The sequence below is a fragment of the Canis lupus genome, chromosome 4 (genome assembly GCF_003254725.2).
Source record: "Canis lupus dingo isolate Sandy chromosome 4, ASM325472v2, whole genome shotgun sequence".
Taxonomy (NCBI): domain Eukaryota; kingdom Metazoa; phylum Chordata; class Mammalia; order Carnivora; family Canidae; genus Canis; species Canis lupus.
In genome coordinates this window covers 4218801-4241433 of record NC_064246.1, presented here as the reverse complement: position 1 = coordinate 4241433, position 22633 = coordinate 4218801, and the positions used below count along the sequence as shown (strand labels likewise).

General features: G+C 35.5%; 1 protein-coding gene across 1 annotated transcript in view; it reads right to left on the bottom strand.

The window, feature by feature from the left end:
* LYST (lysosomal trafficking regulator) overlaps window positions 1–22633 on the bottom strand; it is a 189329-nt gene that overhangs the window by 121827 nt on the left and 44869 nt on the right. The window contains exons 6-15 of the mRNA XM_025448651.3: window positions 20569–21598; window positions 18725–18886; window positions 16681–16834; window positions 14289–14515; window positions 13729–13795; window positions 9519–9628; window positions 7705–8131; window positions 4782–4926; window positions 3430–3603; window positions 179–339 (exon numbers count right to left, since the gene is read on the bottom strand). Coding sequence (XP_025304436.1) covers window positions 179–339; window positions 3430–3603; window positions 4782–4926; window positions 7705–8131; window positions 9519–9628; window positions 13729–13795; window positions 14289–14515; window positions 16681–16834; window positions 18725–18886; window positions 20569–21598 — 2657 coding nt within the window. The remainder of the gene's footprint in view (window positions 1–178; window positions 340–3429; window positions 3604–4781; window positions 4927–7704; window positions 8132–9518; window positions 9629–13728; window positions 13796–14288; window positions 14516–16680; window positions 16835–18724; window positions 18887–20568; window positions 21599–22633) is intronic.

The following is a 22633-nucleotide window of genomic DNA, read 5'->3' as shown; positions in this document are numbered from 1 at the left end:
AACATCTCCAATATAAAAATGTTAAAATATTTTAAAAGTGCATCCTGGCATCTAAGTAGTATAGTACTTACTTAAGTGAAGGAAGAGGGATTAATATCTTATCCTGGATAATTTATTAGTTTAATAACTTGTTATCTGAGAGAAAAATTTAGAAGTTCTTCAAAGGAGAAAAATATACCATTGAAGAGGAGTAAATTTCCCAGGTCCCATTTTCCAGCCAACTGTAAAAACTCTTCTTGGGATGATAAACAATGGCCAATCATGCAAAATGTTTTATTGCTATCAGATGATAGACTTGTTCTTCTTGGAAGCACAAAATCCAAAGAAACATCAGGCTTCCTGCATCAAAAACAAAGTTAAATCAATTATTTCAGTGACTTAGAGTATTTCAAAAGTATGAATGTTTAATAATGGGAAATTCTTGAACAGTCTTGGTTTAGTATCACAGAGCTGGTGATGGGAATTATTCTATTAGTTCAGAAAGTGATAAAGATAGTATCAAATTTAAATCAAAGGAATAATATATTTGTCCTTGGTCACTTGCTCATTGCTCTATTAACAAAAGAAATCATTACTTTGTACCAAATGACAAAAAAAAAAAAAAAAAAAAAATCCTTCAAATGTTTTCTCAAAGAGAGACACACATGACAAGAGGACTTCATTATCTAGTTGGAAGTATAGTATGCTAAGTTCTATCCCTATTTGGTGAATATTTTAAGCTCCATAGTAAGATAATTAAGGTAACTTATAAAGGTAAAGTTTATAAATAAGATAGAATATGCAGACATGGTTAGCTCTTAATGAGAAATTCTACATTGGTATATCTATTTATTTAAAATCTCTTCCCTAAGGCTTTCTGTTTCATATTTAACATATAAATTTATTTTAAAGAAATATTTTCTGATAAAGATATGAGACAACTTTTAAAAATTGAGTTATAACTGATATACAACATTAGAGTAAGATCATTTCTATTACCTGCATCTTTCTTGAACCAAATATATGGCCATGACTGAAGCACTACTGCCACCTATTGGCAGTATGACTTAATATAGTTTTTAAGGGTAAATGCTTTACAAGATGAATTTGATAAATATTAAATAGCTACTATGTGCCATGTATTTCTACCAGATTTGTGTGCTCATCATTAAATAACAACATAAACTATTAATAATTTGTTTTTAAGTGTCATTATGTATTATTAAAAACATTCTCTGGAAATGTGTTATAGAAATTATTCTATTAGTTCAGAAAGTGATAAAGATAGTACCAAATTTTAATCAAAGGAATAATGTATTTGTCCTTGGTCACTTGCTCATTGTTCTATTAACAAATGAAATCATTACTTTGTACCAAATGGTAAAAATAAATTCCTTCAAAGTAATATAGAAATATGTGAATTCAGTGGCTATGCTCACTAACTGTCTACAATGAACAATCTAATCTAAACTCCCACTCTGAACAAGTCTAATAGTTTAGGACTCCTATAGCTGTCAGGTGGTCTGATTCAGAAAAAAAAAAAAAAAGCTGTGGGGCAATAAATCTTCAGGTTCTAAAACATGGGTTGTATCTGGGTTCAAGTTTCCGGTGTATTCCATTCTTGTGACATGACTTTACCCCCCACTTTGGGTCTCAACTTTCTCATATGTAAAACAGAGAAAACAATATGCCTACTTCCTAGTGTTATCAGGAGGACCAAATGAGGTAATTTGTGTAAGGTGTTGAATACAGTGCCGGGCACATGTTGAGAGCTCAAGAAATGCGAAAAGAGTCCAAGAGAAAGAGGTTCACTATTCCAGCCCTATCCCCAACTCCAACGGATCTCACTCAAGGTTCTGAAAAAAATTTACTAATTGGCTGTCTCAGAAAATATTTTATTTGGAATAGAGAAGCTTCAATGGCATATTTCCATGTATTTTAAAAATGAATACACAAAAACTGAAGTCTTGATTTTTTTTCCAAAGCCTGTTCTTTCCTGTGGCAGATACCAGGGACTGACTACTCCAGGTCATTCACAGACCCCATCTCCTCTGCCTTCCTCTAGCATTGAGGCTGGACAGCTGGAAGCCATTAACTTGATAGCCTCCCTTTCAGCAATGACCCAGCACACAGCCTTCCCTTTGTTTTCACAGGCCTTTCCTCTCCTCTGTTCAGAGCATGCTCCATCTCCCCTTGAGGTCTCAAATAATCCTTGCCCAAAGAGGCCTTTCCTGATCCACCTCTTAAGTAGAAAACCAGTTATTTTCTGTCTAGGGATCTGTTTTATCTCCACAATATTTGTCATAATTTGTATATATTCATTTAACTGTTTGCTTGTTGCTGCTTCCCCATTAGACTGTGAGTTCCAAAAAGGCATGGAACTTGAGTCTTGAGTCTTGTTTACCATTTCCCTCAGGCCCACTACGGCACATGGTGGGTACACAGTAATTCCTCAATATAGATTTAATGGATGAACAAATGAATGACTAAAAATAGATTCATCTACGCTAAGGCATATATTGTTTCTGTGGTCTAATCTACTTCAAGGGATATTTGAGAGAATTAGGAGGTAATGTTTATAATGCACCTAGCAAAAGATCTTTAACATAACAGGTATGCAATATTTTATAGTCCATTCCTTACATTCTAGATGCCTCATCTTGAAATTCAAAACTTGCCCATCAGCTTTACCATATCCATTCGTTTTTCTTTCTCATTATTCAACTTAGGATCTTTCTTCGAGCCAGCTTGATCCCATTCCATGCTATACCAGTTTCCAATTCTGTATCCGCTTTCATGTTATTTCATTCATAAAATACTTCCCAACTCTTACAAATCCAAGATAGCTCTCTTGGGGTTAAGTTTTACATTAAGATATTCCAGAAAATATTTCTTATTAACTTGACCCACAATTCTCCTGGTCGGTAAACATCACACAGTGTTATACCTGAATCTATCACCTGGTACATTTCTAGGACCCTATCTCAATCTATCACCTGACACACTGGCTTATATTTTTCTCTAGTCATTCTAACTTCTTTTGAAATCTGACTTAATTTAGGTATTAGCCTTAAAAAAATTAGGTATTAGCCTGATTAGTCAATTAATTGAAATAATTTCTTGTGGAGTCATCTTATAAATGTATAGACATGAAGGACCAAATTATAGGTTCTGTTCCTTGATCTAACGTATATTCTACATAAATGTCTAAGTGTCCAGATTTCTGCATGTTCCCCCAAACCCAAATGTTAATTTTCAATAGTTACTAGTATGAGAAATTAATTTTGTGTTAAAGTGATAAATAGGAAAAAATATCCAACTCTGACACAGATTCTTGCATTAACATACAGGACATTTTATCTATAGTTTTCTGTAACATATTTCAGAAGCTATGACAGACTAAACTTAAAAATGTAACTGAAGTTAGTGTTTACTAAAAATGTTTCAAACCTCTGCCCAGAAATCCATATGGAGATTTTCCCATGGTTATTCTTTTTCCCTTGGGACTGCTGTAAGTAGGTAAGGACTAAATGCTGCCATTTGCTTGGGACGAAAATATTCTCCTGTGATTCAACCTGTGCCAGTAAAACAGCTTTCATATCATCATTTGAATCCAGGCACATACTATAAAAAAAGAGAAAAAGTATAGGCTGAAAACATGAAATTTCTGATCTCAGCATTTAATAAATGTATAACAACAATAATTCTAGATATTTAAATGAGATTAAAAAGCAGTTCTACTTTTAAACTAACCTGAAAGGTCAGTAGGTCATTGTTTTATACCATAAAATATGCTTAGTTATTTTCTTATAGTATTACCTCAATTCATGAGATGATGCTCATTTGCTGGTGCTAATAATTTAGGCATTAATTTTCAAAATTCAATTTGCAAAAAAACCCTTTATTGTTACTATTTCTACAGTCATTGCTCTTTTAGACATTAAAATGTAATAGTTGGTTCATACAAAAATTAATACATGTTGTACATAAATGTCTAAATGCCAGGATGTACTAGAGGTCTATCCCACTTGGAAGGACTACTGAGAGAATTAAGATAGGATGTATATAAAGTACCAAGTAACATTTACAACAAAAAGCATGTATCATCTAAATAACGTATTTTGGTTTAAAGTTTTATAAAAATAGTATCATACTATTCATACTCAATACAAGTAAAAGATTTATATCTACACTAGTTAACAAAGGAGGTAGGAAAAAAAGACAAGATTGTAAGAACTGAAGTTGATCAGATAATGCCTATTAAATACATAATCTGCACGGAAAACAGCTGTCTGATAATAACATCTTAAGGTAATTGCAATCTAACAGAATAGTTCCATAGATAATACCTCAGCAAGTATTTGGTCTAAAATCTGAGAATTAACATAATCTACTTTAGAGTTCAGTTACAGATTTTTGGAATGAATAATATATTGTTACAAAGGTGGTATTAATAACTATTAGAATGTTGGTTTGTTTATTTATTTATTTATTTATTTATTTATTTATTTATTTATGATAGACAGAGAGAAAGAGAGAGAGGCAGAGACACAGGCAGAGGGACAAGCAGGCTCCATGCTGGGAGCCCGACGCGGGACTTGATCCCGGGTCTCCAGGACCACGCCCTGGGCCAAAGTCAGGAGCTGAACTGATGAGCCACCAAGGGATCCCCTGTATCTTCTTTTTAAATACTATTTTTATGATTTGCTGTAGTGATCTTTATTAGCAGATTTCACATTAATGTCTCACATAGATTATTTAAATACATGATCTATTCATGGGCAGTTGAGGATAATCAATACCGAAAGATAAAAGTGCCATTGTGGGGATCAGCCCACACTTGGATCATCAGCGCTTTGGATCCCAATGAAATCATGTGAATACATCCTTCTTCTATGAGCCTTTCACCAGGATTTGTGTACTCTGCACATTCTGGACTGTTGTTTTCTATGGTAAAAAGATGTTAGAATAATCAGTAAAGCAGTTGATAAAAACTGAGTAGAAAAGTGAATTTAAAAGAACACAAAGTGTGGTTGTTCATTTGTAGTAAATTATTTACCTGGATGTCAGAACCTGACCTGTTTCAAACAATATTCCCAAAGTTCTGATGTTAACTCCAAAAAAGCCCCAGGAGTGAAAACAGTAATGGAATGCATTAGAAGTTTTATTAAATGTTTCAAAATACATGATAACTGAGGGCTAATTGGGGGAATGAACAGACTGCTGATGTAATAGGTCACTGCAGTGACCTATTACAATCTGTGCCACAATTCTTTTATTGATTGGATTGGGCCACTCTGACATTATGGATCCCAGCCCAGGGAGCACACATTGTCACATGCACTACTCCAATCATCCTATATTATTACAATAGCATGATTTTTAAAAATTGATTTTAGAAAAATTGTGGTGTTTAAATATATTCCTGTGTAGGCTCCCTGATGAGTCATCTTTGAATATAATTGCTAAGTGAGTCTAAAATTCTAAAATGTTTCTCTAAGGTGTGCTAAGGAAATGCTATATGCTTTGGACTGTCTGGTTATTCATCCTGACTTAGTTTCTTATCCAGCTAATTCTAGCACCATCTAAGTATGTATAGTGAGCTGAATCCTCAAGCCACCCACACTTCCTGCTACTATGCTGCGTGACTTTACGTAAAGCTATGTTAATGAAGATGCACCAAAATGCACATCTGAGGGCTCAGACTTTCTGAGAAGACGAACACTATCAGTTATTAGGCAGCATATATATTTGTTGCCATTTTTCAACAGTTATAAACCCTATCAATTTTTCAGAATACACCTCTTAAACAATTGTAGTCTTTAAAAGGAAGAGTTAAATTCATTATTTGGAGAACTGTTGCAAAAGATAACGAGATGTATAGAGAACTCATGGCTGATATGACACTAATGTTTCTATGTCAAAACTGACTTTGCATAAATAAAAGACTATAACAAAAAGCATGTGTACGCAGGTGCTGTTAGGTAGGAATACGACAAATATTTCTTAATTTAATGCGCATAACAATCTTATGAGGTAAATTTTATTGTCTCCATTTAGAGGGTGATAGAATTGAGGTGCTGAGAGGTTCAAGAACTTGCTTAATGTCACAAAGTTGGTTTAGTGGCAAAGGATGCATTATCACTATAATATTTTCTTCATCGTTCCCTTCATAATTTTGGGATATATACTATTTTTTAAATGTTCTTTTTAAATATTTATGTAGGGTCCTCTTTCTAAAATACATGTTTTCTAACATATTTTTATAATAAAAATTTTAAAAACTTCCCAATACTGACTTTTCTCAGGTCACTATGTATACTTATTTCATTTTATTAGAGCCTGTTTACATTGTGATCACCCCCACTTAAATACAAGAAAGCAGTCTGTACTGTTTAGAGTGTAGTGGTGGCATTTGAGCTCTGGAATTAAATATAGGTGAATTTAAATCCCTTTCCATCACTTACCAGCTATATAAGTTGGTCATGCTGTATAATTTCATCTACAAATATGGACAGTATGAGCACTTACCTTACTGAGTAGTTGTGAGGGTTAAAAACATATGTAGAAAGAGTAGAGCAAAGTGATGCCCATAGAGAGAGCACTCAATGCACATGAGACAGCATCATCAACAGGATCACATATGTGTTGCTTTGGGGCTATCAATTCTTAGATGGCAAAATTCAATTCATAAAAGAAAATGCTATAACTACCTTATTTCAAAAAAAGTTTGGCTTTCTAGGCTAACCCACAAAAGTACCTAAGTATGCTATGCTGAGAACATGGAAATGTGTCTGGAGGAGTGAATCCAGAGCTCTACCTGTGGATATCAGGTGACATTTCCTACTCTTTGGTCTTGAGAGTGTCATTACAGTCTTTCCTTTCTATCTGTGTGAGTCAGTGGTGGAGAACCTGCCCTGAAGGCATCGTGCTCTGTAGCCGGGTGCCAGTGGGGCATGTAAGCTCTGTGCAATTAGAGCTCCTGAAGCCGGGACCTCCCAATAACCATAAACCCCTAACCGTCTGTCTCCTCTAGTCATTTCATTCACCCCATGGCCTCTATTAATTAGCCCTGTATTACTTCTCACCACAATAACCTGCTTTTTAGCAAACAGGTTCTTCCTGCCCTCATCATATGAGGAATGAGGCAGAGCTTAATGGAAGCATAAAAGTGATCATAGAAGGCACTAGAATGGGAAAGATTCTAACTCTGAAGAAAGGCTGACACATCCAGACATGCTGTGACAGGAACCAGGAGGGGGCACTGAGGTAGGATGAGGCACGAGGAGGAGAGGTGAGCTACAAGAAAGAAAGGAGATGAAGTGGGGCTCACGGGGGCTGGGGTGTAGGGAACAGAAAGATGGAAAAGTGGCCTTAGGGTTGCATCTTCTCCTTCTCTAACATCAGGAATCACCCTAATCCAGTAACAGGAACAGGAAAAAGTCAGGAAATGGGGCTGGTGACCCCCAGGAAGTTGTATATGTGGTGGTCCTGCCACCATAGAACCCTCAACCCTCACCCCAAAGCAAAAAATACAGAAGAAAATGAAGTTTTCAAAGCTATCTGACAACCCAGGCTTTGGTAAGTCAGGGCCTGCCATCACTAAGGCACTTAGGGAGAAGAACATGCTCAGAGCACATGAGAATGTCACTGTATTCTTACAGCTCAACCCAAAATGCTGTCTGAAAAAAGCGTAAGAGGTAACAGATAACAGGAACATCATACCTGTTCTGTCCAAACTACTGTCCCGTAAAACTAAGGATTTATTTCTTTTCTTGATCTTCTTTCCTTTCTCCATGATGCTCTCAGCTTCCTGGATGCACTCGATGTTAAACCACAGGGAGACACTGAAGCCTTCTGACAGGTGAGGCCAGCAGTTCTGCCCCAACAAAGGCAAGTGGATTGGAGCAATGTGCCAGGAGGAAAGCAGCTGCTGCGGGAGACTCTCACTGTCCGCCTCCTTCCTGCTCCGAGAACTCCGTGCTCTTCTTAATAATCCCAGGGCCTTACTGTTTAGAATGCCAGGACACTTCTGTGATGAGACGCCATTGCTTAAATTTGGAGTATACAGTAAGGGAAAGGTTAGGTACTGTGAAGGGCTCATTATAATGTCACTTTCAATAATTTTCAGAATACCCACAAGAAGAACTTCCTAGAGAAAATGAAAAACAAATAAAATGTGACGATCATGTATGTAATATGTACAAAGTACATAATAATTTTGGAATTCAGGTTATAAATGAAGGTACAAGCTCACCCACAAACATATCAGCATTCCTAGTTATGTACTTTCATATCCAACATAGCATTAAAATGCTCATAAGATATGAAATGGAGATTTTATTCTTAAAATATATAATCTCTTGTGGTTAATTTTAGATTTAGGTGGGGTTTTTTTTGGTACAAGCCTAAAAGTTATGAGTTGGTTTTAAGTATTAGAAATTAAATACAATAATTATACCTGGTATCATTTCTACTAAAGAAAGAGGTTTATTTTCAAGTAGGCTATAGTTACTTCTCTCAATTATTTTTAAGTGAGGGATAGAACCAGAGATCTTAAAAATTCTCCAGATTTCAAATGATATTTATAGCATGACTGGCTTCATAACATTGAGTGGCTTAACTACTTTCCAACTTATTCTACATGACTCTTCCCTAATCAAATAAATTTTCTTTCATCTGTTTGGTAAACTGAAATAAGAGTTTTTAGGTTTTATTCATTAATTAAAAATTTTGGGTTAAACTGAAATGCAGAACTGTAGAAAAGATAAGAGAGGAAATGAGCATTTAATTAAAGAGAAAAGTAATACCTAAGAGACAAGTAAACTAGAAAAAAGAAACCTAGTCCAATGCCCTATGCAGTGTATGCCCTACGCATAAAATAACAGCTAATGTTGATGATGATAATGAGAACTGCACTCAAGAAAAGTAAAAGAAACATTCAATATATACAGTCAGTTATCAAGTGTCTACTTTAGTGATTTTTAACCTCGTGTTCCACAGAGCTGGAATAAGGTGGTGATATGGGCAGGGCTCAGGAACATTCGGCCTTGCTTCAAAGAAAGTAGCTCTAAGCTTTTCTGTTTTATTTGCTTATGCTTCTAGTCAAGATTTGGTTATAAAAATGAGTTTCTCAGCAAAGAGTCGAAAAGTCACTAAGCTACACCAATAGAAAGAAGTGATAGAAAATACTTGAAGGGTAGATAGTAATTTTCTTAAAAAAGGATAATCCTTCAAATAGTGTAAACTACTCATAATTAAGTTCTTTAGAAATTAAAATTATTTAGCATTTCTTAAGCACAACAACTAGGGGTGGGATGAGGCAATGAGACTATAAACCCAATGATATCTGGTTAGCCAAAACAGAAGTGAAACAGTTAAGTACGTGCAAATAATAAAATGATTGAAAACTTTACACATAACAATTGACTACATAATAACTTCCATATTACAAGAGAGATCTTAGTGACTTCCAAATCATTTTTTAAAAATATTCTATTAGGTATTAGTGAAAACATTTTAAATTATAGTATATTTACTGTACAAGGAGATTTCTCCAGAAATATTCTCAAAAGAAGGGTTAGCTCTTCTGAACATGTTCTTGAGCTCATCAAAGATACCAAAAGATCCACCAATACCCTCTGGCATGCTAAATTAAAGAAAGATAGGGGGAAAAAAATTAGAGCCAATACATAATTAAAGGTTCCAAACACACAATTTCACTGAAAGAGATCAAATACTATTATCATATCTTCAATGGATTACAAGCAATTTAATAATCCAAAAATGTGCTGAAAAAATAGCAATATGATTAAGTGTAAACAAACCCATTGACAAAAAAAAAAAAAAACCCTACTTTTCTTAAAGATAGTTAATTCACAGGAGAGGTATTATTTAAAGAAGCATAAATTAATAAAGTATTTGTTAAATAAGTTGACACTTATTTAGGTACCATAAAATATTCTACAACCTTCTTATCTTGAAATTGTTTAAGTTATAACTTTTAATTTCTAAATTAGATGACATAAATAAAAGTGTAAATATTAAAGATATTAAAATACTATATCATGAACAATTATTTTGAACACTTTCCTCATTCCATCATGGAGTTTAGAATAAAATATAATGGGTAGTACACAAATTCATAGAACTTTTTAGAATAAAGTAACTAATAGTTGTAGCACACGTTATAGTGTTCAAAGTATATTTACATGCATTATCTCAGCTAATCCTCACCAAAAAAAAGTCCTACAAATGAAATATTATCTCCATTTTAGACATGACAGAAATAATCCTGATGTGCAAGCTGGGAAGAGAAGCGATGTCTCAGCACCGTGTTTTGTAGAAGCAGCGAGCTGATGCAGTAGTGTAATAGGTGTATCTGGAAAGAAACTTGCAACCAGACTATAGAACAGCATGGACTTTACCCTGTAAGTAACATGAATCCATGAAAGGTTTTAGAGTAAGAACTATGAAAACTAGTAAATAAAGGAAAATAATTATTTCTCCTGCCTTTCCTTTACAAATTATATCTTAGAGTAACCAAAGAGTTGATGAGAGCAAGTTTTCTTTAAGTATTCCAGCTTATCCAAGAAGATGAAATGATAGTGTGTTACTGTTTTCTAAGTCCCTAGGCTATGACTATCCACGGCTCCTAGGGTCCCCCAAAAAGAGATAGTCAGACATTACGTGCCTCTGATAGAGGCACAGACTCCTGCCCATAAAATATTCTGCTCAAAAAATGGAACTCAAATCTGATTAGGTTTCTAGATCTTACCACCAATTAAAGGAAATAAAAGACAGAGAGGATCATGTTAAACAACCTCTCAGGGACATAATCACCAAAATTGCAGGAGATGCCTCGTGCAAGATGACCTGGCTTCTTCAACAACAAAAACTGCAAGAGGGTGTTGTTGTGGGGCAGGAGGGGAGTAGACATCCACAGATTAAAAGACTTGAGACATATCTGCTAATGTAATATATGAACCGAACTAGGATTCTGATAAAAAAAAAAAACCATTATAAAATAAAGTGTTAGATAATCATGGGGGGTGGGTGGCGGAAGAAAGTAATATGATCAAAGTGTGTGTATGTGCTTAGACTTATTTTTTTTTTCAGTTCAAAACTAGAAGGTTCCAGTTCAAAATCAGGGAATGAAGATATATATATTTACATATATTTGCCTTTGTCTACTACTGAAAACCCACTGAACTAAAAGTACAGAATTACAAAAAGAAAGAAACTCATAAAAGTAAAAAAAAAAAAAAAAAAGTGGGGGTCAGTGGGCACTGGGGGCACATCAGGTTTAAAAATATTTCTTGAAGCTGGAAGGGTAGATAGATAAAAGAGAAAGCTGTAGCTTACAATCTCTTTGAATTACAAAGTGGCTCAGAGAAGTAGCCCATCTGTCTGTCTACATTCTGGAGAGGAAGTAAGGATGGGGCTACAGATGCAGGAGTTAATAATACAAGGTCTGTCTGGAAACACCTATATCTCTCCTTGATTCTGAATTAAGAGCACAGAGAGCTCAGCTTTTACTTTTATGCCTCAACCTGATAACTCTTTAAAGAAACCCACTGAATTCCCAGGCAAAAGCTGAGATGGAGAGTGAGACATCAGGAACAGGGGTACCAGGTACACAGGTACAGTCTGCAGACAGGCCAAGTTGCTTAACCAAGGGGAAAAATATGGGCTAAAATAAAATCTGAATTCTACTGACCAAACCATGCATCCTGGCATTGGGCTACGTTGCCCAGATGAAGGGATGACTTTCTCTTGAACAGAAACACTATACACTAAGACAAGCCCTATGTGTGGAGGATATATTTTTCTAATGTACGCAAGATGCCATTATAAGGTAACAGTAGCCCTAATGGCCCTCCCACATAAATCTCTCTTTATTATAGTATTTGGGGAGCCTCTATCATCCACTGGTACATCCACACAGAGCTCTTCAACAGATTGCCCATTCAGGGAAGATGCCAAATAGAAAAGCAAATTTACAGCATTGGCTCCAACAGATTTCTCTCTCCCTCTCCGTCCGTCTCTCTCTCTCTCTCTCTCTCTCTCTTTTTAAGATTTTATTTATTTATTCATGAGAGATACACAGAGAGAGACAGGGACACAGGCAGAGAAAGAAGCAGGCTCTCCACGGGGAGCCTGATGCAGGACTCAATCTCAGGACCCCAGGATCATGACCTGAGCCAAAGGTAGATGCTCAACCACTAAGCCACACAGGTGTCCCTCCAACAGCTTTCTTAAACAGAAATGGGCAAAATAGGTTCACAAAATATTTGAGAATCAGCAACATAAATAAGAAAAACCAAGATATGGGATCCCTGGGTGGCGCAGCGGTTTGGTGCCTGCCTTTGGCCCAGGGCGCGATCCTGGAGACCCGGGATCGAATCCCACGTCGGGCTCCCGGTGCATGGAGCCTGCTTCTCCCTCTGCCTATGTCTCTGCCTCTCTCTCTCTGTGTGTGACTATCATAAATAAATAAAAATTAAAAAAAAGAAAAACCAAGATATAAAAGACAAACAAATTGATAAATTGACCTGAGAGAGAAAATAAATAACTTAGAGTAGGGAAGATACCTTTCTAAATAATGTTAGTTACTAGATAGATAAACTTAAGAAGATATTATATCTTTATATGAATATGGAATAACCAAAAAAAAGAAGCTCTTATATATTAAAAGATAACTGCCAAAATTAAAAATTGAACAAAAGGTTAGAATAGAATGGGAGAAATCTCCCAAAACATGACACAAAAAGACAGAAGTAGGTAATGGGACAGAAAGCTAAGACATATGCAAGATCAATCTGAGAAGGCCTAAGATTACAATTAGGATATAAAAAAGAAGACAGCAGCAAATACGGAGAGGAGAAACTTACTTTTTATCTGTAACAGGAAGTTAGACTTTCCTAGATATCAAAAGTACTGGGACAAGAGCAAAACAGATACATTGGACTTCATCAAAATAAAAAATTTGTGCTTCAGTTATACATCATCAAGAAAGTGAAAAGTAAGCCAAAGATTGAGAGAAAATATTTCAAATCATACACATCTGATAAGAGGCTTTTATCTAGAATATATGTGGAACCTCTTAAATTCAATGATTAAAACCACAGTAACTTTACAAGGCAGAAACCCAGCAAGACACCACCTTAACCAAGTGATCAAAGTCAACATCACAGTAATAAAATACAGACATTACAAACCACAAAACAATGCACTGTGAAAGGAACGTCACTTATGAGGTCTGCTTTCCAAAAATGAATCACTTGAATTTAATCATGAGGAAACATCTGACAAATCTGAATCAATGTTTCATGTATGTTAGACTTCTCCAACTAAAATCTAGTAGGTTTCTATTACCTATAGCCATATTATATATTCATTATGAATTCTTCAAATGTCTGTGAAAGGACAGAGTAGAAAGTGGCACTCAATGTCTGATAAAGCAGCAACACAGTGTTTGGACCAGAGAACAGTCCTTGCAAGGCCACTTCTACGTACATGACAATGAACAACTCACTTGATCCCTTGGAATTGTGACTTTCTCCTCTATAAAATCAAGATACTCTATTATCTGGGTGATTCTGAATAACAAAAGAGATGATGCATATAAAGCTACTTTTGAAACCACAGGACACTATGCCAGTTGAAGTCATTATTATTAACTCTTCATTTCACATAACAACAAAATAATTTCAAAGCTATTGTGTAAAACTAACAGTTTCAACGCACCTTGAAAATCAGAATCAGCCTGTGTTAAAATACTCAAGAACCCTCCTAAAAGATTTTTCACAGTTCCCTGAAGATTAAAAAACAAAACATAAGAAATTAAATTTCTTACCTCATGAAAGCATGAAGCAACTGTACTGTCATAATAACTGATTTGATACTCTACTATATATACATATATAAATATTTTCAAATAATGGGGAAGAATGCTATGTACACAATTATGCACTTTTCATTTTCTTTCTATTTTAGGTGGCTTATACATTTATTTTTTTCATACTGTTTTTGTTTTCTGGTTTTTAAAAAACAGTAACTATATATTAAATGTAATTTCTCATAAATAAATGAGGATTAGTTAATGACATTCATTTTTTTAATGCGGCTTTAGAGAACTATAGAATTTTTAGAATCCACTTGTAGGTTAAAGCATACCTAAGGTCTTATAAAAGATAAGCAATCATCTCAAATAATTTTTAGACAAGTTGGGTTCTAAATATGGAGATGAGTGATTGGGGCATGTATGTGATAAATCTTGAACACATTTAACTAAATGCATCTTTTACCTGTTGCATGAGTAGAAAAATATTCTTTTCCTTCTGTCTGATGATTTTCAAAAAACTCTCAAATACGTGGGCAAGCACATCAAGTCTGGCTTTACCAGTAGAAAGTAAGCTTAATTCTAGCATACAAATCTCAGGATATATTATTTCCCCGTCAGTAAGGTTTTCAAGCCAGTCCTTTGGACTGCTTGATGCACTGAAACTTTCTGCTTCAGGCTTTATGTCTACACCTGAAAGAAGAAAACAAAAGATGATATTTATTCCCTAACCACTGAATAAATATTTCAAATCTCACTTAACATTTAGGGAGATCTTGTGGCAAAGCACTCTTTATAAAAAGATTCTCACACAGCCTTTTCCTACAAGGTAACTTTTGATTACAGTAAGTAATCAAGTCTTAGATATCAAGTCTTGTGGATATTTTGAAGATAAATGAGTAGCTTAAAAGTAATTTTGAACTTCAATAGAATTACAAACATCCATAGTAACTTTTATAGACATGTGATACAGATTTAACACATTCCTCCGACATAAGTGGGAAAAAATACTATTCCAAACTTTCTGACTCCCAAAATACCTAAATCCTAGGGTAGTTCATTTGCCTGCTTAGTTATTTTTAAAATAATAGGTTTGGCTATTGGTTGGATGAATTCTTTCTTTTGTCTTCTTCATAAGCGAGAAACAGTTGCTGAATATTACATTTTGGAAAATTTGACTGATGTGCTCTTAAAAGTGACCACTGTGCTCTTTGAAAAAATGTTCATGTAGTTAAGAAATTTATAAATGTCTACATAGACCAGAGTTCTTTAAATTAAGATCTAGTTAGCAAACCTATAAAAGGAACAAGTCATTATAAAATATCAGTACACCGATAAAATCAACACCATTGAACTAATATTTTTTTAAAAGCACTTGTTCAGAGGTGGGGGTGGGGAGAGATGGAGGAAGGTAGTCAAAAGGCACAAACCTCTAGTTACAAGATAAATAAGCACCAGGGATGTAATAGACATAGTTAACACTGCTGTGTGATGCATAAATAAGTTGTCAGCAGCATAGAACCTAAAAGTTCTCATCACAAGGAGAATTTTTTTTCTTCTTTTCTTTTTACTTTACCTATATAAGATGATGGATGTTAACTAATACTATCGTGATGATCACTTCACAAAATATGTAAATCAAACCATCACGCTGTATAACTTAACCTTATATAGTGATATATGTCACTTATTTCTTAATAAAACTAGAAACAAACAAGAATAGTTTAATAAATCAAGTAAGCTATATACGTAGCTTATATATACCCACACACATATGCAGATTCTTCCATTTGTAGCTGTGCTTTTGTTCTTTTCACTCTATTATACACAAACGAATACTTTTTTTTTTTAAGATTTTGTTTATTTATTAGAGACACAGAGAAAGAGGGAGAGAGAGAGAGAGAGGCAGAGACACAGGCAGAGGCAGAAGCAAGCTCCATGCAGGGAGCCCAACACGGAACTCAATCCCGGGTCTCCAGGATCACGCCCCGGGCTGAAGGTGGCGCCAAACCGCTAAACCACCGGGGCTGCCCAACAAATACTTTCTATGGGCCCATTAAGCCCTTTTCAGGACATCTGTGATTATTTCTTCATTCAATGGGAAAGAGAAACTAGATTGAGGAAGACAAGCTCCTGGAAACAGTGAAGACTAGCAGTACTGGGACGGTATAAAGCCAACATTAAAAAGATGGAGCCCTCCCAGAGAGCTCTTGACTTCAATCAACTTGTTCTGCTTGCTCTACCCAAGTTTTAAGCCCAGAGAGAAAGAAAGGATCATGTGCAATGTAGTTCCATCCTAGGGAAAAGTCGGGTTGTGGTGAGCTATGAAGAAATCTGTGCTGCAGCATCCCTGGATGTAACAAATCCTTGAATGTCACAAAAAGATGCCTGTATTCCTTACATTATTTAATCTTTATAACAAACTGCCTGAAATGTTCTTCCTGTCAGTCTCTGCCGAGATAGATTTTTAAAATTTAGGCCTCAATATAAACCGAACATCTTCAGTGAGGCTTTCTCTGACCAACCATTCACTACCACATCACCTTGTTTTTTTTCTTTATGTTGCTCACTCTGACACCTATTGTTTATTTTTTCTACTAGAATATCGATGAAAGCAGGGACTCTCTCTTCCCTTGCATTCTCAGGAATTCAGTCAATGTTGACAATAACAAAATATATTTGTTTTAAGTTGCATATACAAATGCCAGGATCTATTCTTAAGATCAAATAAAAATGAAGCAATGCACTTTTTAAATTGCAAGGCAATACAAAATTCCAAAGTGGTATTATTGTAACTATTTTGCTAGTTAATAATCTGACTTGCAAATCTAATCACAAGTACTTCAGTGATATTTTACCATCATCTCGGGTTTCACTATCCTCAGGATTGCTCTCACCGTCTGCTTCATAACCTTCTTCTAGCAAAAGTTTGAGACTGCAACACTGAGAATCCTCAGCTTCTTCTGAAAAATCACCAGGTTGAGGTGACAATTCTTCTTCAGACTGATGACTCTATAGGATCAGTGCAATTAGAAGGCAAAAGCTTTAATATCTGCTCATGTTTAGTACTAGAATATTTATTACTCAGTGTTTATTAGTCATTTTAAGGGAGACTTCAGTGTTTTCTTTGAGAAAACAAATCTCAGGAATCAACATGAAGCACTATAAATTATGAAATTCATGCAGCAAAATTTTCCAGAATCTCTCAACTTTATTAACATCTCAGAAATGGGGGTCTCTAACAGATGAAGCTATAGGTCATTTCAGTTTCACCGAAAAAGAAGTCTATAAAATTTCCATCTAGTTATATAATAGGAAATGACTAGAAACTACAATCAGGTAGAATTATACTTCTTACAATTTAATGTTAGGAAATAAATATTATTTTTACACATTTGTTCATGGAAGAAGACTTCTCCATAGGATTTTTATAAATAAAAATTTTCAGTAGCTAGATAACCAGAGTAGACATAAAAATTATTCAAAGGGATTAATTTCAAGATTTCAGAAACATATTGTCTACAAGCATTTAAAAAATCAAGAGTTTTAGCATTAACTTCTGGTACAATATCTTGCAGCATGAAATCTTTTTCTTATAAAAATGCTACCAATACCTTCATTTTAGAAAACATTTTCACTTAATCTCAGAGTACTGTATTACTGCAACAACATTAATTAAAAGTAGAATAAAGTAGGTATTTTAACATTTTCCAGTAAAACAATGGATTCAGGAATATGAAGGCATCAGCTGCTATTTCAGTAAGTTTTTTAAAGTTATGACAAATAGCAACATAAATATTGTGGCAGGAGATTATAAAATGTCATATATATGGCTAGACAGGGAAATTATTATTTTATTTATTTATTTATTTATTTATTTATTTATTTATTTAATTTATTTATGATAGTCACAGAGAGAGAGAGAGAGGCAGAGACACAGGCAGAGGGAGAAGCAGGCTCCATGCACCGGGAGCCTGACATGGGATTCGATCCCGGGTCTCCAGGATCGCGCCCTGGGCCAAAGGCAGGCGCCAAACCGCTGCGCCACCCAGGGATCCCTAGACAGGGAAATTAAAAGAGAAGTTACATAAAGGACAGATGACAATTAGTTAAAGGTAAAAGAAACACGAAAGAAGAGGGTAGTGAACTAAATATGCATCACTGTTTCAGGAAGAAAAAATAGTCCTTTTAGAAAAAAATGTTAATTTAAAAACTATGATTGCTAATTTCTGTGCAAATACTAGTCATTTTTCTGTTGAGTGATTTAAAATTAAAGTGGATAGAAGGTTCTGGAAATACTAACTGTACCAATATAGGATCAGAAAAGATAGCTGAGTCATTATCATCCTTGAATTATCTTTTTTTTTAATGGTAAGATTTAAAAAAATTTTATTTTTTTTATTTATTTATGATAGTCACAGAGAGAGAGAGAGAGAGAGAGAGAGAGGCAGAGACATAGGCAAAGGGAGAAGCAGGCTCCATGCACCGGGAGCCCGACGTGGGATTCGATCCCGAGTCTCCAGGATCGCGCCCTGGGCCAAAGGCAGGCGCTAAACCACTGCGCCACCCAGGGATCCCTGAATTATCATTTAATAAACTATCAGTTATATGTAGTTCTTATCAAATCAAATAATACATTTCTATCTCACTGAGAGTAATTCACAGTAAACTGTCAGCTTAGATGAAAAAAAAAGCATGTCTCATTGCTCTTCTGTTTTTTATGAGATAGGGCACTGAGTAAACACTGTCCGTCTTACATGATGAAGATATGACCTACAGAACTCACCTGACCAAATCCTGTTCCATGCATTCTAACCACATTCATTAGTGCCCTAGTCCCATCCCACACACATCTGCCTCTACTGGTCAGACCCAAACAACACAACGGGATCTTGTCCGTACCTTCTCAGTCATAGCATCATGGTGTTCAAAATCTGCTGAATGATCCCCCAGTGCAACTCGAAGCAGGGCATCAAATAAAGGCTTTGCTAATTCTGTTTCAATCACCTTTGACTGGGAAAGATGGTCCCTCATTTCAAACAATATATTTTCCACAGTAAAGTTCTAAGGTAAAATAAAGGATATTAAGAAAATTAATAACATACTTTTAAAAAATTAAGGTGACAAAATTAATATTTACTTAATAAGTGGAAAGCTAGTCCATTTATTTGTAATAGATATGGAAGTAAAATGCCTATAAATATCTAGCTCTTATACAAATACCTACCATTACAATCAATAATAACATTTTTATTTATCAAATGCTTCACTAATCTTATTTCATTCTGAATTTTAATGTACCATAAATTAACTGTATCACACACAAAAAAGATTAATTGAAACTTCAGAGTTTTGATTAACCATCTCTACATTTTACAAATGACTTATTCTTAGAGCTTCTGTAAGACTCTAAGAAGTACTTACATTCTAATCCCTTCCCCCCTCTCCCTTTACTCCCTCCCTTCTGTCTTTGAAGGAAACTCTTGCTGTTTGCCTATGTCCTGTATTAGGTGATGATGCCATAAAGATGGATATGAAACTGACTTCTCCCTTAAGGAATTTTCTCAGTCCAGCATAAGAAACAGATACACATAGATATGATGATGACCACACTGGAGCTATAAAAGTTCTCCAAGAAACAAAAGGAGAGAAGGTGCCTAAGAGACCTGTTAAACGTGTCCCAGGGGAGGGTTTGTATGAGATGAATGATGAAGAACAAGTAAAAGAGAGCAGGCATGGGGGCAGACGGGGAGAGTATACGAGGTGGAAAACCATATGGAAGTAATAACAAAGAGTGGCATCTTGAGAAGCTGCCAGCCAGCTCAGTGGTTGATGGCAGCATGGTAAAAGGATGGCAGGAGATGAAGATAGGTAAGGAAGTGAGAACAAGACACTGAAGGGCTCTGTACGCTGTCCAAAAGAGTTTGGATTTTTAACTGTGAGCATGTGAAAACATCAAGATTTTTTAGATAGGAGGAAGTAGGGAGATGGAACGGCAGTTGGGAGAGTCTGTTGGCTGACAGAACAGTTAGGGGTGAGGTATTAACAGGGGATCTGCCATATTTGAAGTTTCCTTAGAAGCAGGGCCTGAAACTGAGGATTTCCTTTTCAGTTGGGAAATGCCCTCAGGAGAAATCTGTAAGATCATTAAGAAAGCAGAATATATTGGGGGTGGGGGGTGGGGTGGGGAGAGAATCCAGATAATAAATGCTTGGCTCCAGCCTAATTCCATGGGAAGCTCTGGAGCCTGAATGGCACCACAAGGACTGTCCCCACTCCACAGAGCTACTTCTATGCATCACTGGCTACGAGCATCCTTCCCACACAACTACAGAAGATGAGTGTAGATGTGAGTCCTTGTAGCAGGTGGCAGACGGGTGCATCAGCTTGGTAAAGGGGACCTGAGCAGGACACCAAACAGTATCACACTGAGACTGTAGTCTAAACTTTGAAACACAAAGTCCATTATTACTCATCTGACATTTGATGTGTATTGAATGTCTTTCAGGGTTGGTAACCTTGACATGTGTGCATTTTGCATTTCAAGCTAAACTGTACACTTCTTGAGGGCATGAACTGGGTCACGTACTCCTCTGTCCTTCACAGTACCTGGTACTGTGCTAAGCATACAGGAGCTTCTCAAAACTTAGAATCTTTGGAAAAACAAAACAATAGTACTATGTTAGAACTTTGAAATAAGTAAACATATATATGGCACAACAGCTGAACAAAGGACAAGTTATTACCTGATTAGGTAACTCTAATTCCATCTTTTGCTGACTAGCTCTGGTGCTGTGAAGACAAATGGCCAGAAGGGCTTCCAAAAGTCGTATGCTCTGAAGTGAGGTCTCATTCTCTCGACTCGTAAATACCTTTGTTTCCTCAGGAGCAGCTTCAGTAGCTGAAATATGTCCCACATTTATGGACGAAATATGCTGTGACTCTAATTTACCTAAACTGTCAGGACTCTTGTTTAAACTACCCAGTTCTGATGGTGTGGGGTCTCTCTTTATAGTCAAAGATAATAAATCGTCCTTCATGGTGATCTCAGGTTGAGAAGTTCTCTTTATATCTTGGTTTTCATGTACATTTAGGTCTCCTTCCCTTTTTCCTTGCTCCTCTTCATGACTTCTGAACACTTTCTGGATGATCATAAATATTAATTTGTGGCATGCTTGGAAACCACCAAGCCTATAAAACTGTTTCTGGAAAACTGGATTCAACATGTAGATCCAACGACACATGGACCATATGTCTGCTGCGTGGTGCATATGTTTGGGAGAAGGCAAGACAAGGCTCTCAGGAGATAAACACGGTGGCATATGATGCAAAGGTTCACTCGCTGTACTGTCATAGCCAGAAGTATCTTCTGAATCATTGGCTGACTCTCTATCAGATTCTGCTTCTTTACTTACACATAAGAATGCCACACAGAGGAACAGGTTTATCATGTTGATATGAACATCCTGGTTAACAGACTTCCGTTTCTTTGGATAGGCTTCTTTGAGGCTGGCATAAAATTTGCTAAGACTCTGAGGAGAATCTGAGTAAGCTTGCTGGTTACGAAAAGAAGTACCTACATTTAAAGATGACAATTCCTTCTGTTCGACGTCTATCCCATCAATACCTGGAACTGAAGAATCTTTTTGTTGTTCCCCTAGGCTGATTATCAGAGTTTCAAATGCTTTTAAGGAATGACTTCGAATACCATCTAAGTAATTTAATTCAATTATTTGATTTACTCCATTACAACTTAAAAACAAATCTCTTATTACCCTGTGAAAGAAAAAAAATACACAAGATTTACACACAGAAACATTTATAAACAGGTACATATACTATTTAAATATGTCATTGCTGCATGTGGTATTTACTAAACACTAATCTAATTCATCAATTATCTGGCTGGCTTTCTTCATTAGATCAGGATCTCAAATTACTTTCTAATTACTTTCATGCCCTTCTTCAAATACTGCACATATGACTCTAGCATCATTTAGAAAAAATAGATTACATGCATCCCAAGTTAAATGAAACCAGTTCAGGGAAGAATACTTTTCCCCAAAGGGAAGATTCTGTATAAATCCTAAATGCCACAACCACTTCTACACTTGAGATGCACAAACTCTGAAAACAGGCAGACATCTGTGTGTCCATTCATTTGTCTGCCTTGTGGTTTACTCAGGACTTTTTGTTTGCTTTACATCTGCACCTCATAGAGAGAAGGAACCAAACTACAGATCTGAAGATTTTCAGCTCTGTCTCTGTCACAGATCTGGATCACTGGAATCCTAGTAATAAGTCAGCTCAGCAAAGATCCAGGTTGTTCACAAATATGCCCAAAGAGTTACAAAACTTTTCAAGTCAGTTCTATTTAAACAATGTCAGAAATTAAGAAGATAATGATGATATATAGGTTATATTTTATGTTTTTAAAATGGTGTATGCATTAATTTGAAAGGCCAGACAATCAGAAGCAAGCTTTATTGATAAAATTATTAAGGACCAGTCTTGACAATCACAAAATGTGAAAAACTCATTGGTAGAATTCTAAGTAATTTTAATTTTTTTTGCTTATCTGTATTTTCTATTTTTTTCTATATACATTATGTACATAATAAATGTAAATGTGGTATTTAAGAAACAATGATCCCCTTCAATCTACTGCCTTCACAAATAATTATCATTTTGGTTCTGTGTGTATTTCACAAAACTATAAATAAGTAGGTGATATTTTTAATTTTGTATATTTTATTGATAAAATGTTATAAGCAGTTTTTCATGTCATGGTATGCTTTTTGTAAACATTAT